Source organism: Phyllopteryx taeniolatus, chromosome 3 (assembly GCF_024500385.1).
Source record: "Phyllopteryx taeniolatus isolate TA_2022b chromosome 3, UOR_Ptae_1.2, whole genome shotgun sequence".
In the NCBI taxonomy this organism is placed as follows: domain Eukaryota; kingdom Metazoa; phylum Chordata; class Actinopteri; order Syngnathiformes; family Syngnathidae; genus Phyllopteryx; species Phyllopteryx taeniolatus.
This window is the reverse complement of record NC_084504.1, coordinates 15886765-15901450: the sequence shown is the minus strand read 5'-3', so window position 1 is coordinate 15901450 and position 14686 is coordinate 15886765. Positions and strand designations below refer to the sequence as shown.

The 14686-nt window shown below is 40.3% G+C and overlaps 1 protein-coding gene across 3 annotated transcripts in view; it reads left to right on the top strand.

Moving 5' to 3' along the window:
- LOC133474967 (EGF-like repeat and discoidin I-like domain-containing protein 3) overlaps positions 1 to 14686 on the top strand; it is a 106116-nt gene that overhangs the window by 40393 nt on the left and 51037 nt on the right. For 2 of the 3 annotated variants that reach the window (XM_061767189.1, XM_061767187.1), the window contains one exon: positions 13494 to 13607. The exons of the other annotated variant lie outside the window; for it this stretch is intronic. In XM_061767189.1, coding sequence (XP_061623173.1) covers positions 13494 to 13607 — 114 coding nt within the window. The remainder of the gene's footprint in view (positions 1 to 13493; positions 13608 to 14686) is intronic. 3 annotated transcript variants of the gene reach the window in all.

Sequence of the window (14686 nt, the reverse complement as noted above, 5' to 3'; positions counted from 1 at the left end):
ACATATGAAGGTAAATTAGCCGTCACTCCTTCAGCTGCTTCTCCGAAAGAATAAAGAATGTTGATCCATAACAGTAATTCAAAGAAATATAATGTGCCACTATGTCCACAAAATCTGTTACCCATTCATCAGAGCTGCTCAAAGCCATCGTTTATTTAAGCAGCATAGCTTAACTAATATTTAGGGAAATTTTAACTATGATGCTTTTGGGGGAAGCTTAACTAAATTGATTAAGATGTATTGCTAAAGGTTTGTGGAAATGTTTGATAAAGGAAAAAAAAAGTAAACAGACTGAAGAAATATTTTGTCCAGAAAAAGTTTTAATCAGGGTGCCTTGGGTCTGTTCTTGTTTTTTTTTAAATCTGACTTTGGGTCACAAAAGTTGTGAAGGATAATGGATATTATGGTAATCTGCACACCAGTTTTGTTCTGCCTCTGCATTGGTGACAGCTCTAGCCCGAGGCGTTTGGGTCTCTGTCTCTCGCAAAACAAATCCAATAATATAAATATATCTCAAAGTCTGTGGTAAAGTTATTTTTCTGCTCTTCCTGCTTAGTTTGAAGCAACCCTGAGCGCAGCAGTGAAAAAAAGCACACCTATAGCCTGATTGGACTCTATATTCGTAGACTGCACACTGTGCCAGAGCGCAAATGGTGGGCATCTTGCTATTCATGCCAGCGCAAACCTCGCTGCATGTATTTGCCTATTTGGAAGACTGGTTGTTCCAAGTTGGGCGGTGTTGGCGCAGTGAGGGTGTGTCCTTTGGCTTCCGCCCAGAGCATGTGACATTTTGGTGACTCAGGGCTCTATTTTCAGTTATGCATCTTAATTTTCATGCACCTGCAAGACTCACTGCGCCTTGGAAGACTCGTGTTTGCCAAGCTTCGCGGTGTCAGTGCAGCAAGGGTGTGCCCTTGAAATGCGCTTGGCGTAGTGACATTATGGTGTCAGAAAGTCTGTCTAAACCCCGTCTAAATTGTGGCGGAGGGATCTAACGACATTTTGGTGAATCTGATTAGTGCACATGAACGTCCTCAGACGTGTGTGGTGCATGACAGACATTGTAGGAATCAATTCATTTAATGCATTATTAGTCATATCATGGGCGGCACGGTGTACGACTGGTTAGAGCGTCTGCCTCACAGTTCTGAGGACCGGGTTCAATCCTCGGCCCCGCCTTTGTGGAATTTGCATGTTCTCCCCGTGCCTACGTGGGTTTTCTCCGGGCACTCCGGTTTCCTCCCACATCCCAAAAACATGAATGGTAGGTTAATTGAAGACTCTAAATTGCCTGTAGGTGTGAATGTGAGTGCGAATGATTGTTTGTTTCTATGTGCCCTGTGATTGGCTGGCAACCAGTTCAGGGTGTACTCTGCCTCCTGCCCGATGATAGCTGGGATAGGCCCCAGCACTCCCACGACCCTTGTGAGGGTAAGCGGCTCAGAAAATGGATGGATGGATAGTCATTATTATATTTTTTTGCTGGCACACTGCTATGAGGGTTAGGGGTGTGGGATGAGAGGGTGGTGGAAACGAACGATCGTAGGAGGGGATATAAATCAATATGGTCCGCGGACGCGTTTCAGTCAGCAACGAATTTTCACCAGCTCATTCTGTATTTATTAAGGGAATACCACGTGCTCGGAGGATTGGATGGTGATGGATTCATCAGGTCCGCAGACATATTTAAATTGCCCGCAGTTACCACCGGCTCAATCCTATTTTTCATGATGTTGTCTTTTGCCACACTCTCCCCATGCATGCAAGACCGTCATTGTGCCTCACGTAATGGAAATTAAAGAATTCAGCGCTTTGATTGGCGGCGAATAAAGTCAGCAGTGTTTCCGCCACGGTCTGCGAGAATACGACAACGGGGACTAATCTACCCTCTCGCAGATTAGACCGGGTCATTGTACTAAAGAACATCCACTGTTGGCAAATTTGTGATTTTTCGGACCGCTCGAGGGACTATTTTAAAAAGCACAGCTACCAAATTTAATTCCCACCATAAAACAGATATCATGCGAGTCATTTTTACACTGTTTTTCTTAAGTGAGGAGCTTAATGGAAACAATTACAGAGCCAATTACTCTGGATATTTTTTTTTTAATTATGAAAAAGTTACTTTTAAGGCCAGCCCTATAGTACCCGGAAATGTGGACTCTTCTTTTTAGTCATCAACTCTTCGAGTCTTAATAATAATTCTCTTGCTAACTGCCATTAAACACCAAACTGGAACAATTCATATGCAAACTTATTTAAACACCAATTCAATACTTTAATGATACAGTATATACACTGCACAAACATTTGGCAGTGATACACCGCAGCTATTTTTAAGTGTCGTGTGCAAGCTCTTTTCAAGGCAGCTGACTTAGATCCAGTGTTTTTGTCAAGGTAAACGTGGTTGTGGGCGACACTAATAATCACATGAAATAATTTCTTATTTATATCCACCAATGAAGAAAATGTTGCAGAATGTTTCAAAGTGTCACCACTCAAGTGGAGATTTCTATTTCTAATTATAGCGAACACAAAGGCTTGTCATAGTGCTCAATTACTTTGCTATTGATCTGTATGGAGGACACGGCTGTTTTAACAAACTGCAATAGCCCACCCACCATTTTCACTCTTCACTTTTTTGGGCAGATACATTTACAGGAAGAGATGAGAGACTCCTTGGTTAAAGGTTCCACGCAAGACCAAATATCTCAAAAGGTGACCACAGTCACGCAGCCAGAACTCCAGATATCATTAAACAATAGTTCACAGATTGGGTGTTAATGGTCTCGGGAGTCCAGTACAGAAACCTAGTTAAGCTTAGCCAGTTTACACCTTTCAAAGACCTACATGTGTAACTACATGTAAGCCACTCAAGCCAAGCAATCACTTGGTTGAAATGTAATCATGGTTGATAAAGGGTGGAACATTTTACGATAATTTCTGCAGAGTTCCCTGTAAATTTCCATGGAAATTCAAGATGGGGTATTTTGGAAACTCACGGTGACCAACTGGTTAGCAAAAAACATGTCTGGTAGGTTAATTGAAACTCTAAATTGTCCGTTGGTGTGAATGTGAGTGCAAATGGTTGTTTATGCAGTATGTGCCATGTGATTGGCTGGCGACCAGTCCAGGCTGTGCCCCACCTCTCGCCCAGAGTCAGCTGGGATAGGCTCCAGCACGCCTGTCACCCGAGTGAGGATAAGCGATACGGAAAATGGATTAATTGACTGTGGTCAAACAAAGAATGATCTAGCACGTACACAATCATGAACCAGCAATTCAACACCAACAAGGCACCTTCACATGATGATCAATACTCTTAGCTCCCATATTAGCCTAAATAACATGGGAGCTCAAACTTATGTGACATCACACATGGGCAAACACATATGCTCACTAGCACTTAACACAAATGGTACAAGTCATTTAACTCACCTTTTGGCATTTACACACAATATACATTTTAGGGAATACAGGAAAATTGTAACAGATAAGTAGAGTAACCCTAACCCTAACCCACGGGCTATTAGTAGCTGCATTGAGAGAGAAGCAAAAAGATACTTTCAGTCTTTGACTGTGCACTAAGTGCTTTCAACGACTGCCAACAAAACAACATCTCAAATGCAGACGAAAAACAGCATCAATAAAATAAACCTAACAACCCCAACACCAGCATCCCTTGAGATGGGACCAAAGTAATAATTTTTTTGCTGGGCACAGCAAATAACAGAGAATAAAACAATTCTTAATCCATCCTTTTAAAAAAAAAAAAAAAAACTTAAATCGGCAAATTTGCAAATGCTAAACCGAATATGCGGGGATTTACTTTCTGCATGTAATATTTATGATTGTAGTAATTCTGAATACGTTTAAACAAATGTGGGAAAGCATGTGGTGAGCAAAATAATAGCATTAATCGGTTAATAGCGGGCGGCACGGTGGACGACTGGTTAGAGCGTCAGCCTCACAGTTCTGAGGAACTGGGTTCAATCCCTGGCCCCGCCTGTATGGAGTTTGCATGTTCTCCCCGTGCCTGCGTGGGTTTTCTCCAGGCACTCCGGTTTCCTCCCACATCCCAAAAACATGCATTAATTGGAGACTCTAAATTGCCCGTGACTGTGAGCGCGAATGGTTGTTTGTTTGTATGTGCCCTGTGATTGGCAGGCAACCAGTTCAGGGTGTACCCCGCCTCCTGCCTGATGATAGCTGGGATAGGCTCCAGCCCGCCCACGACCCGCGTGAGGAGAAGCGGCTGAGAAAATGGATGGATGGATGGACGGTTAATAGCGACGGAACTCAATATACTTTCTGAAAGGTTGGGGAATGCTAATGGAGACAGAAGCATTTCTAGTAGACTGCTTGATAACCAGGCTATAAGTATAATCATCACATTGTGTTAGAAATATCTGCACTGTTGGAGATGTGGAAGAGTGTAAGACAATTTTACGTGATTAAAATATCCTGCAACCATAAAGAAAACTTCTGGGAGTCACATACAGTATATGGTCCCTAGGAGTAGCAGTCTATGTAACCAGCCACAGTAAATTTTTCTGTCAGAAATATTCACAGGCGTTTCCCATGCCTTATGAGCTGCTAATTTAGAGTACTGTCATAATCATCTTGTAGTGGTCAAACATTAACAATAATATATATAATATTTTAATATTTTAAATAATATTTTCCTGCTCCACTCTCCTCAATCTGAATAGTGCTGCTTTTAGCATCCATCAAAGATATTGTCAAATCAGATGTTTTCGAGTTGGTAAATATTTGGTGTACACAGTCATTTTAATACACAGTACTTAATAAGTTAAAGAAGTTAAATACTGCAATCAGAGTTCAATTTTACAGCAGAAGTTAGTATTCCAGAAGTGTGTACCTATGAAAGTTAGATTATAATACTGTATACATATGCAGTAAGTTTCAGCCAAGATGCATGTGTATGTGACAATGTGTGGAAATGTCTATTGTCACTCCCAGCTGCATCCTAAGTATAGACTAAGCTATCTCGTCTCTGTCAAAGGGCACTTTGGATAAAAAAAAACTGAGGGAAACAAGGCAGGATTAAGGTGTTAAGGACCACTTTTGTCTGAACCCCTGACTTTGACAGGTTATTTAACCTTTTAGAATGTAGCCTCCTCTGTTAGACCCATCACTAATATTTCAAGAATATTAGATTTTTTTCTGTCCCTGGTTTTGCAAATCGTGCCCACTGGAAAGCTGATGTGGAAAATATTCTTGTTTCAATAACCTTCGGAAAGTTTGTTCACTGCAAAAAAAAATGCAAGCATTTAGTTTCACATTTGCTGTCAATTAAAACACATTTTAAAAAAAGGAGGAAATCAACACGTGAATTTAGTCAGCCAACTCCATTTTTAAAGAAACTGTTGGAAAAAAAGGAATTATGATGCCTTTCTTTAACTTTAGTTTTCCCCCTCTTTGGGCCTTTTTGTGAAGAAGATAGGCCGACTTGTTTAAACTTCCCTTGAGCTACACTGTGACGTACTGGCCTCTCCAAGAAGGAAGCACCTGAAAGGCCTAGAAGATGGTGACACCATCATCCGAGAGGCATTTCTAAACCCAATTTGACACTCATTCCTGCCCTAGACTTTCGTCTTGCACGAGCAGCCACAATGAGATGCTCATGAAACTTCTACTTGACTAAACAAATCTGCATTGAATCTGGACAAACACAAATTAAGGTGCTCACATAAAAGAGGAGACAGATATTATTTCGAGTGGGCAGTTTGTAAACATAATTTTGGTCCATCATCCTATGTTTTAAGAAAGCAGATGACTGATCAGAAAATGAACTAAATAATTAGTGCTTTCCCCTACATAGATAATACTTCCACTTCTGATGATTAGACAGATACTATAGAAGGAGAGTTCAAAGATAAGGTCAGCAAGGAAATGAATTAATAAAGCTATTGTGAATTTTGTCAGTTGAAACTGCTGAAGTATCTTAATTTTAAAGCATCAATATAAAACGCGTCATAAGTCTTCTTGACACTGACACTAATCAAAAATGTTTGAAATCCATAAATAAACACTTGCTGAATCAGGAGGTTCTGAATTTCAGTTTAATTTGCAAAAATAGATATTTAAATATTTTGTCACCTTAGAAGAGCTGATGAAACCCGTATCTGCACACAGAATGGTTTCCTTTTTTATTAACCTACATTGTGATCATACTAAGAAGAAAGAGAAAACTAAGAAGAAGAAGAAATAGAAGAATCACGTAACGGTGTCCGACTGGTTAGAGCGTCAGCCTCACAGTTCGGAGGACCCGGGTTCAATCCCAGGCCCCGCCTGTGTGGAGTTTGCATGTTGTCCTCGTGCCTGCGTGGGTTTTCTGCAGGCATTCCGGTTTCCTCCCACATCCCCAAAACATGCATGAATTGGAGACTCTAAATTGCCCATAAGTGTGCATGTGAGTGCGGATGGTTGTTTGTTTGTATGTGCCCTGCGATTGGCTGGCAACCAGTTCAGGGTGTACCCCGCCTCCTGCCCGATGATAGCTGGGATAGGCTCCAGCACGCCCGCGACCCTAGTGAGGAGAAGCGGCTCAGAAAATGGATGGATGGACGTAACGTGGCATTTTCACTCTCAAACGCTGTTGTAATTGTACTCTGGTTAAAAAAAAAAAAAAAACAATGGATCATGGCGATGTCCTGTGTTTATCAGACTTCACGAGTATGTTTTAAAATGGCAGTGAAGGCTTTATTTTTTTATGTTATTCTGTGTCTGCGTGGAGGTCTGCTTACATTCTCTCCATTTCAGGCTTTGGTCTGCATTCATCCATCCATGCATCCATTTTCTGTACCGCTTTAACCTCACAAGTGTCGCGGGCGTGCTGGAGCCTATCCCAGCTAACTTCGGGCGAGAGGCGGGGTACACTCTGTACTGGTCGCCAGCCAATCGCAGGGCACATATAAACAAACAACCATTCTCGCACACATTCACACCCAAGGGAAATTTAGAGACTTCAATCAACCTACCATGCATGTTTTTTGGATGTGGGAGGAAACTGGAGTGCCCGGAGAAAACCCACGCAGGCACGGGGAGAACATGCAAACTCCACACAGGCGAGGCCAAGAGTTGCACTCCGGTCCTCAGAACTGTGAGGCAGATGTGCTAACCAGTCGTCCAACGCGCCGCCGGTCTGCATTCATTTATTCATTAATGTTCTACCACTCATCCTGTTCAGTCTCATGGGTGAGCTGGAGGCTCTCCAAGTGAACTGGGGGAGAGGCAGGGTACACCCTAGGGTGGTCACCAGTCAATCTCTGGGGCTTTGGTCTATATGTCCTCTGAAATTAGTAGCTTTCTTCTTCTCAGATACTCAATCATTTGAGCACCGCATTCCCCAAGATACAGTACCTTTTTTTAAGGGGTTGCTGTAAATAACTCCCCTGTAGACTAATCCCACTTCAAAAAGAGATAGTCCTTGGAATACACCTGTCTTAATCCTGCAGCCACAGTTTAATGCATTATCATATCCCTAGAAGCACATCAGCATGGAGCGTGATAAAACTCATTTATAAGATGATTTTAAGAATTTCTGTATTAGTGATGGCGGCACGGTGGACGACTGGTTAGAGCGTCAGCCTCACAGTTCTGAGGACCGGGGTTCAATCCCCAGCCCCGCCTGTGTGGAGTTTGCATGTTCTCCCCGTGCCTGTGTGGGTTTTCTCCGGGCACTCCGGTTTCCTCCCACATCTCAAAAAACATGCATGAATTGGAGACTCTAAATTGCCCGTAGGTGTAAATGCGAGTGCAAATGGTTGTTTGTTTGTATGTGCCCTGCGATTGACTGGCAACCAGTTCAGGGTGTACCCCGCCTCCTGCCCGATGATAGCTGGGATAGGCTCCAGCACGCCCGCGACCCTAGTGAGGAGAAGCGGCTCAGAAAATGGATGGATGGATGTATTAGAGATCATTACAAATCAATATGTGCCATATTTACTCAGATAGTGACCTAAAGTGTCTCTAGTAGATCATACTCGATTATTATTAAAGCCTAGTCAAATTGTCTAGAGCAGGGGTCCCCAAACACCGCACCAGTACAGAGCCACAAGACATTTGGTACCTGACCACACAGAGACACTACAAAAAAATAAAAATAAAATCATAATATCATTGGAGTCCGAAAGAAGTTTTATTTTGAAACTTGGGTTCATCTACCTGGGGATTTGTCAAACCGGTCATCTGGGTCACGTAATACGGGAAAAAGCAAGCCCACAAAATAGTAGAAATTTGTAAAAAAAAAATATATATATATTTTAAATAAAAGTGTATTTGGAGAACTTCTTGGATCAGGGGAACAGGTCAAATAATGAGCCAGAACAAAAGCCAACAACTTCCAATAAAATCAAAGCTCTATTTATACTTCTTCAGACTCATCAACTCGGAAAAATAACCCCTTAGTCGTCACTTTATGTTTCACTAGTACATGTGGTATGGATTGATTGATTGCAAACACACAACTTTGAGGACACTCTATTGAAATCCTTTTAATATATTTGGTGCAGTCCAAAATGTACTTATGTTGTTGTTTATTTTGTGTAAAAACTCTCCTACATATACAGTAAGAAGGATGAAATCACTTTCGCTTTAAATGAAAGACATTGTTTCTATCCTCCAGCTTCATTGTGAGCATGAGGCACTTTCATTTATGCTAAAATTTAATCATTGCATTACAGCAGTATTAGAACCTGCAAAAAAGTGGAGAGAAATAATCTCAGAAGAGGGGAAATAAATGACTATATAGGATTTGCATCCTGATGGTAATGTGCATTTTAATCAATGGTGGTCAGAAAGGAAGCTGCTTTGTGCATCTTGGGACCTCCTCCCAATTACATCAGTGTTTTGTACTTGGTTACTTTCATCCAGTAGTTTTGGAATCTAATTATTGGAGGTACTTAGAGTGTTAAAGTACATTATTTGCTTTTACTGACTCACACTAACTCAATGCTGAATTATGCCTTTTATGTAGACTCCATTAATAATTTTTAAATGATCTTAATTCCCAGACCTAAATGTATATAAATTCTCCTCTTAGAACCTATTTAATAAAGTGTTCTGTCATTGTGCTTATAAACTGATGATATAGAGTACATTAGTTGCACCCAGCCTAGCATTCAAACATAGTAAATCATCAGAGTTGTCTGTTTTTCACATCACCCCTTACATGAATTTGTACTGTTATCTAGAGAATCGCCAACTTTTCTGTGTCGAATCCAACATCTGACTGCTGGACCACCATAAATCACATCAGCAGGGATGCTTTTCCAGGCTAAAACCTCACTGTTTAAGGCAGTGGGATGATTACTTCAAACAAGGTTTGAGAATTCATGGTCAGAGGTTAATTATGCTGTCCGCTTCATGACGATCACCAAGTAAAGAGGTCAAACCAAGGCTCTTCGCCTCAAGGTTAAAAGGACCTGCTTGCTTCTTATGAAACTGAGAAGTTTCTGCTGCGGCCTCCATTTAGCCAACAATATGTACTTTAACTTAGGACTCTGCTAATGCGTAGGGGCAATAGTGAATTGAAGCATTGTGCATATTTGACAAATAAGTTATTTTTATTTTACATAACTCAGAGAAGTGGGTGTAAATTCGCATGCCAGGGACCAGATCCAGATCTTAGCCAGGGGAACTAAATACATTTAATTTACCTTATGATACCTTTACTAAACATCCATCCATCCATTTTCTGTACCGCTTAACCTCACTAGGGTCACGGGCGTGCTGGAGCCTATCCCAGCTATCTTCGGGCGAGAGGCGGGGTACACCCTGAACTGGTCGGCAGCCAATCGCAGGGCAGATATAAACAAATAACCATTCGCACACAGAGTCACACCTACGGGCAATTTAAAGTGTACAATTAACCTACCATGCATGTTTTTAGGATGTAGGAGGAAACTGGAGTACCTGGAGAAAACCCACGCAGGCACGGGGAGAACATGCAAACTCCTCACAGGCAGGGCCGTATTTGTACCTGGGTCCTCAGAACCGTGAGGCGGATGTGCTAACCAGCCGGCCACTGTGCCGCCCTTTACTAAATATGTTTATTTATTTATTTGTTTGTGTGGGAGAGTAAGACACAAAACACATCAGGTCACTGATGGTGTAGTGATTCAGTTGTTTGGCTTCAATCCCCAATCACTGCCTATGTGAATACCGTAATTTCTATAATTTGTATAATACGCACCCCCAAAGTTGACCTTAAAATTCTGGAAAACCCTTCTACCTATGTATGATTTTTATATTTTTGCATGATTTTGCTTCTACCCATATGATCAAAACATGAAGTGTTAGCCGTATTTTGTTGTTTTTTTTTGTTAAGGAATTATTCTGAAGTTGAGCACTTTATTTGAACACGTAATCCTTTTCTTTAATTACTTGCTCTTATTTTGAAATTCACAGCCCTATTTTATTTAGGAAATTAGAAAGCACACAGTTGTGCTCAAATGTTTGATTACCCAGGCATAATTTGTAAGATTTCTTTCTATTCTAATCTTTCAATTCTTAAAAGAAAACATGAAGGACATGGCGAAACACATTTAATTTTTATTTTAATGGGATTAAAAATTAAACGGTAAAGCATTTCAGAAAAGCATTATCATAAAACACAACATAACCATAAAGAAATTAATGATGGTTGTTGTTCAGTCATCTTAAAAAAAAACAATTCTGCCAGGGTATGTAAACTTATGAGCATAACTGTACATATATGCAGTCACACATAGTACCCCTGTCATATTGGAATGAAAGTGTAGGCGACAACTTTTTTATAACCACTAGGTGGCGGTGGCATTTGGGAATGAAAGTGTACAGCTTTTTCATAACCACGAGATGGCGGAATACATTTATAAAATGTGAAAGTTTTTTTCCATTTGCCCCTATACCTATGTATAATGTGCACTTTTGACAATTTGGGGGGGGGGGGGGTGGCGATGCACATTATACACGAGAAATTACGGAATGTAATTACGGAGTGGTTTTCTTTCACAATGCGTTGAGTGTAATCCGCTTTTTGCCCAAAGTGAGTTGGGATAGGCTCCAGCCTCGCATGACTTCAGACAGAATAAGCAGTAGAATATTAATTGGGGATGGGTGGGTGAGAAAACAGTACACAACCTATGCCGCTACGTGGTGCATAAATTCCACTATTTAGGATAGTTACTCTTTCTAGTGGTAAAGTTGGTGAACTGCAGTGTCGTTAATCTTATGAAGATTGAAAAAAGGGGATACCATTTTTAGCCCATGTTGAGATAAAGTATTTTTGTAGACATTCTTTACACATATATACTGTACCTGTGGCCTCCATGAAAAAATTGGCAAACACCTATAAATTCAATGTATCTTATTGGAAAAGAATTCAAATGTTGGACTTGTTCTCTAAAAATCAAAGGCATGCATTGCCTTACGTTGGTTGGTCTCACAATATCCATCTATATGGTAATCTTTAATCACAGAGGTGCTTTTCTACAATGGCCGGATGAACTGAAAGACAGATTTTCTCTGGCCATGTGTCCACAGCAGGTGCAGGTAGTGTTAAGGTCATTTCAGCCCAGCAGAAAGGTCACCAATGACCCCCTACCACTATAGACCTGAAGGCGTGTTCCTGCTCCCTGGACACACCACAGCCAATTTATGCTCACGGCCAGCCTTCATTCCAGAAATATAGCACTATTCATTGCTCCCATTATTGTCCAGCGGAGACACTTTTGTGAGAATAATAGAAGCTGAGGCAAAGAAAGAGACATTCCAGTGAACTGATGAGAGCTGTTTCAGAGTCAGTTCCGAGACCCAGAGAGCAGTGTTCTGCTATGCAGCTGTTCCATTTGTTTCCTCTCAAGCCATAACCTTGACCAAAACATTGCTTCCTACCAAAGATCTTGTCTGTTTTCTGCATATGGTGTAATGCAAACCACTGGCTCGTAGGAGATAACTTAGCATCAAAGACACATTAATGAATGTGTACACATTAATGAATGTACTGTACTTTAAATTCTTCTTAGGTGTGAATGTCAGTGTGAAATATTGTACTGCATGTGCCTTGCAAACCAGTCCAGGATGGACCCCACCTCTCTTCCAAAGTCAGCTGTGATAGACTCCAGTTCACAGGGTTGAGGGTAGGTGGTTTAGAAAGTGGATGGATGGATGGATAGTTTATCTCAATTCACTGTTGGAATCTCGCAGCTTGTTATATTGTCCCAACCAATGCATTGATTAAGCTCTGGTATTGGTGTTTTGTATGCATTTAAATTTTATTGTACAGTACAGTAGAAGACTGTTTTAGTGACAGCAAATTTTAGTATTGAAGATTGCAAATGGTTTTATCTAAAAAGTCTCATGAACTGGTTTATTTTGCCAATCACTGGGTGAGCGTCTTCCCTTCCCTCTTATCTGGATAGATTCTAGCTCTGTCTGTCATGGTGTCACTCTTTCCCTGTCTCCTTCTTTTTATTCAATGCTTTTACTACATTCCTTGAGGCAATCATCCTCCCCCATCTGATTTTGCAGTGAAGTCCTGCTCCTGATCTCCTTGAGGGCTTGTGACTGCTCATAAAATGGTGGAAAATGGTAGTGTGGTAATCTCCACATCAGCAAATAGCGTGACGTGAACGGGATACATGAAGCAACAAATATTTAGCCAATTAAAAAAATAGCTTAACCTATATTTTTTTCCCCCATTTTTAGGCTCTGATCTTAGGTTTGCAATAAGCAACCGGAACTCATTGACATCTAGGATTATTCTTGTGTGCTGGATTGTTTAGATGGGTCTCCAACATTTCAAGCCGTGTTTTTATTATTTTTCCTGAGCTGTCTCTGAGTTTGCCTTCCAGTTGTAATCCTGCATCCCTCCATATTGTTGCATGTGAGTGCCAGAGCCGCCGAAGAAATTCTCATAATTTTAAGAAAGTTGTATTCAGATATAACAATCACTGACCACTTAAAATGAATTAAGTCAACATATTCAAAAGACTACTGAATCCAGTTGCACGTGAGCATTCCAATTACTGTAGATCGACCGAAATGCCAAATACAAAGCATAATTACAGGCAAAACAAAAACAAAAAAATAATGGAAAATGTCTCTTAAATATGCATTTCGAAGCGCAATAAAGTACAGTATATGAGCAAGTCAGAGTAATGCACATCATTATTATTATTGTTATTTTTTAATTTATTTTTTAACATGTTCATAGTAGTTTTCCTAGTTTTATTATTAACATCCTTCTTTGTATGTGATGGAGTGCCAGTGCTTATTTATCATCACTTTGGATCATTTAATTGTTAACCTTTTTTTTCCCCCTCAGTCCATTTTTATGACAATATTTTTAAATTAAGTTTTAGTGCCCGTGGTTTGTCCAGGAGACCAAATTTACATATATCCAGGAGTTTTCATTAGTTCTTCTTAATTTAAATATAAATGCTATTTCTGCTAATTTGTTGTTGTTGTGTGTTTGTTTTTTTCAGATATTAATGAATGTGAAAGAGAACCATGCAAGAATGGGGGCCTTTGCACCGATCTCGTTGCAAACTACTCTTGTGAATGCCCTGGGGAGTACATGGGGAGGAACTGTCAACATAGTATGTACATACTTTATTTAACTTTTCATTACTTTACATCCACTCACTTCACACAGCACATCTGATGTTGCCTGTAATTGCAGTGGTTAGCGCAGGTACTGTACAGTAAGCACACACTCAGGATCCATTTTTTTCCCAAATTTAGTTTACTTTGTAAAGAACATATTTAATAAAAAAAATTCAGACAAAGTACAACATGTTTATACAAACAAACATTAAACCCCCAAGCATAAAATAATGTTTAAACATTGCAAGGTTGATGACTCACAACCAATTTGTTTTTTTAATAAAGTGTTCCCCCTTGGCTGTACAGAGAATAAGAGAGAGCCTCTTTCTTATCACAAGTGGCTTTCTCTTTTACAAAATGCTCAGTAGCTCAAAAGGAACTTTGTGTGTTTATTATGCTTCTTCTGAGGATTTTGCCTGCACACTCTAGGAGCAGATTAGGATTTATGTTCCAGTGGACTTGGAGCCGTGCTCTTCGGCTGCACTGTGACTCACAAATGTATTCCTCTACTTTTCTATCTCACAGCATGTCTACAGTACACAGAAAGCATTCCCGGTGTATTTTACAGGTGCTGCTTGTCTGGAGGAGACGATATGCTTTTACAGTATTAGAATACATCGAGCTTTCTTCGAGGGGTTACATTTTACTTTCACATGTCCTAAATCACATTTACAGCAGTGTTCCCCAAGACGCGAAAGATGCACACACATACACTTCATTATCCAATAGTAACACACAGTCGCGAGGCACCCTTGCAAAAAATGGTGTGAAATGATGCTGCATGCTTTGAATGGGAAAAAGGAGAAGGCATCAGGCGGGCTCATATAAAAGTAGAAAATTGGAATCCAGTCATCTAAATTGGAATCTTAACAAAAAGGAGTGCATTAGTTTATGCAAAATGTGGGATAAAAAAATTACAGCTTCAGTGGTTTTCAATAGCACGTCATTGTTACTTGGAAGAATTGTGTTGATTTTCCGTTGACATGTCGATAAAAATAAGAAAATAATATCCTTCAGCAAATTTGACCGGTAGTCATTCAGCACAGCCAAAATAATTTATAAAAAACAGAAT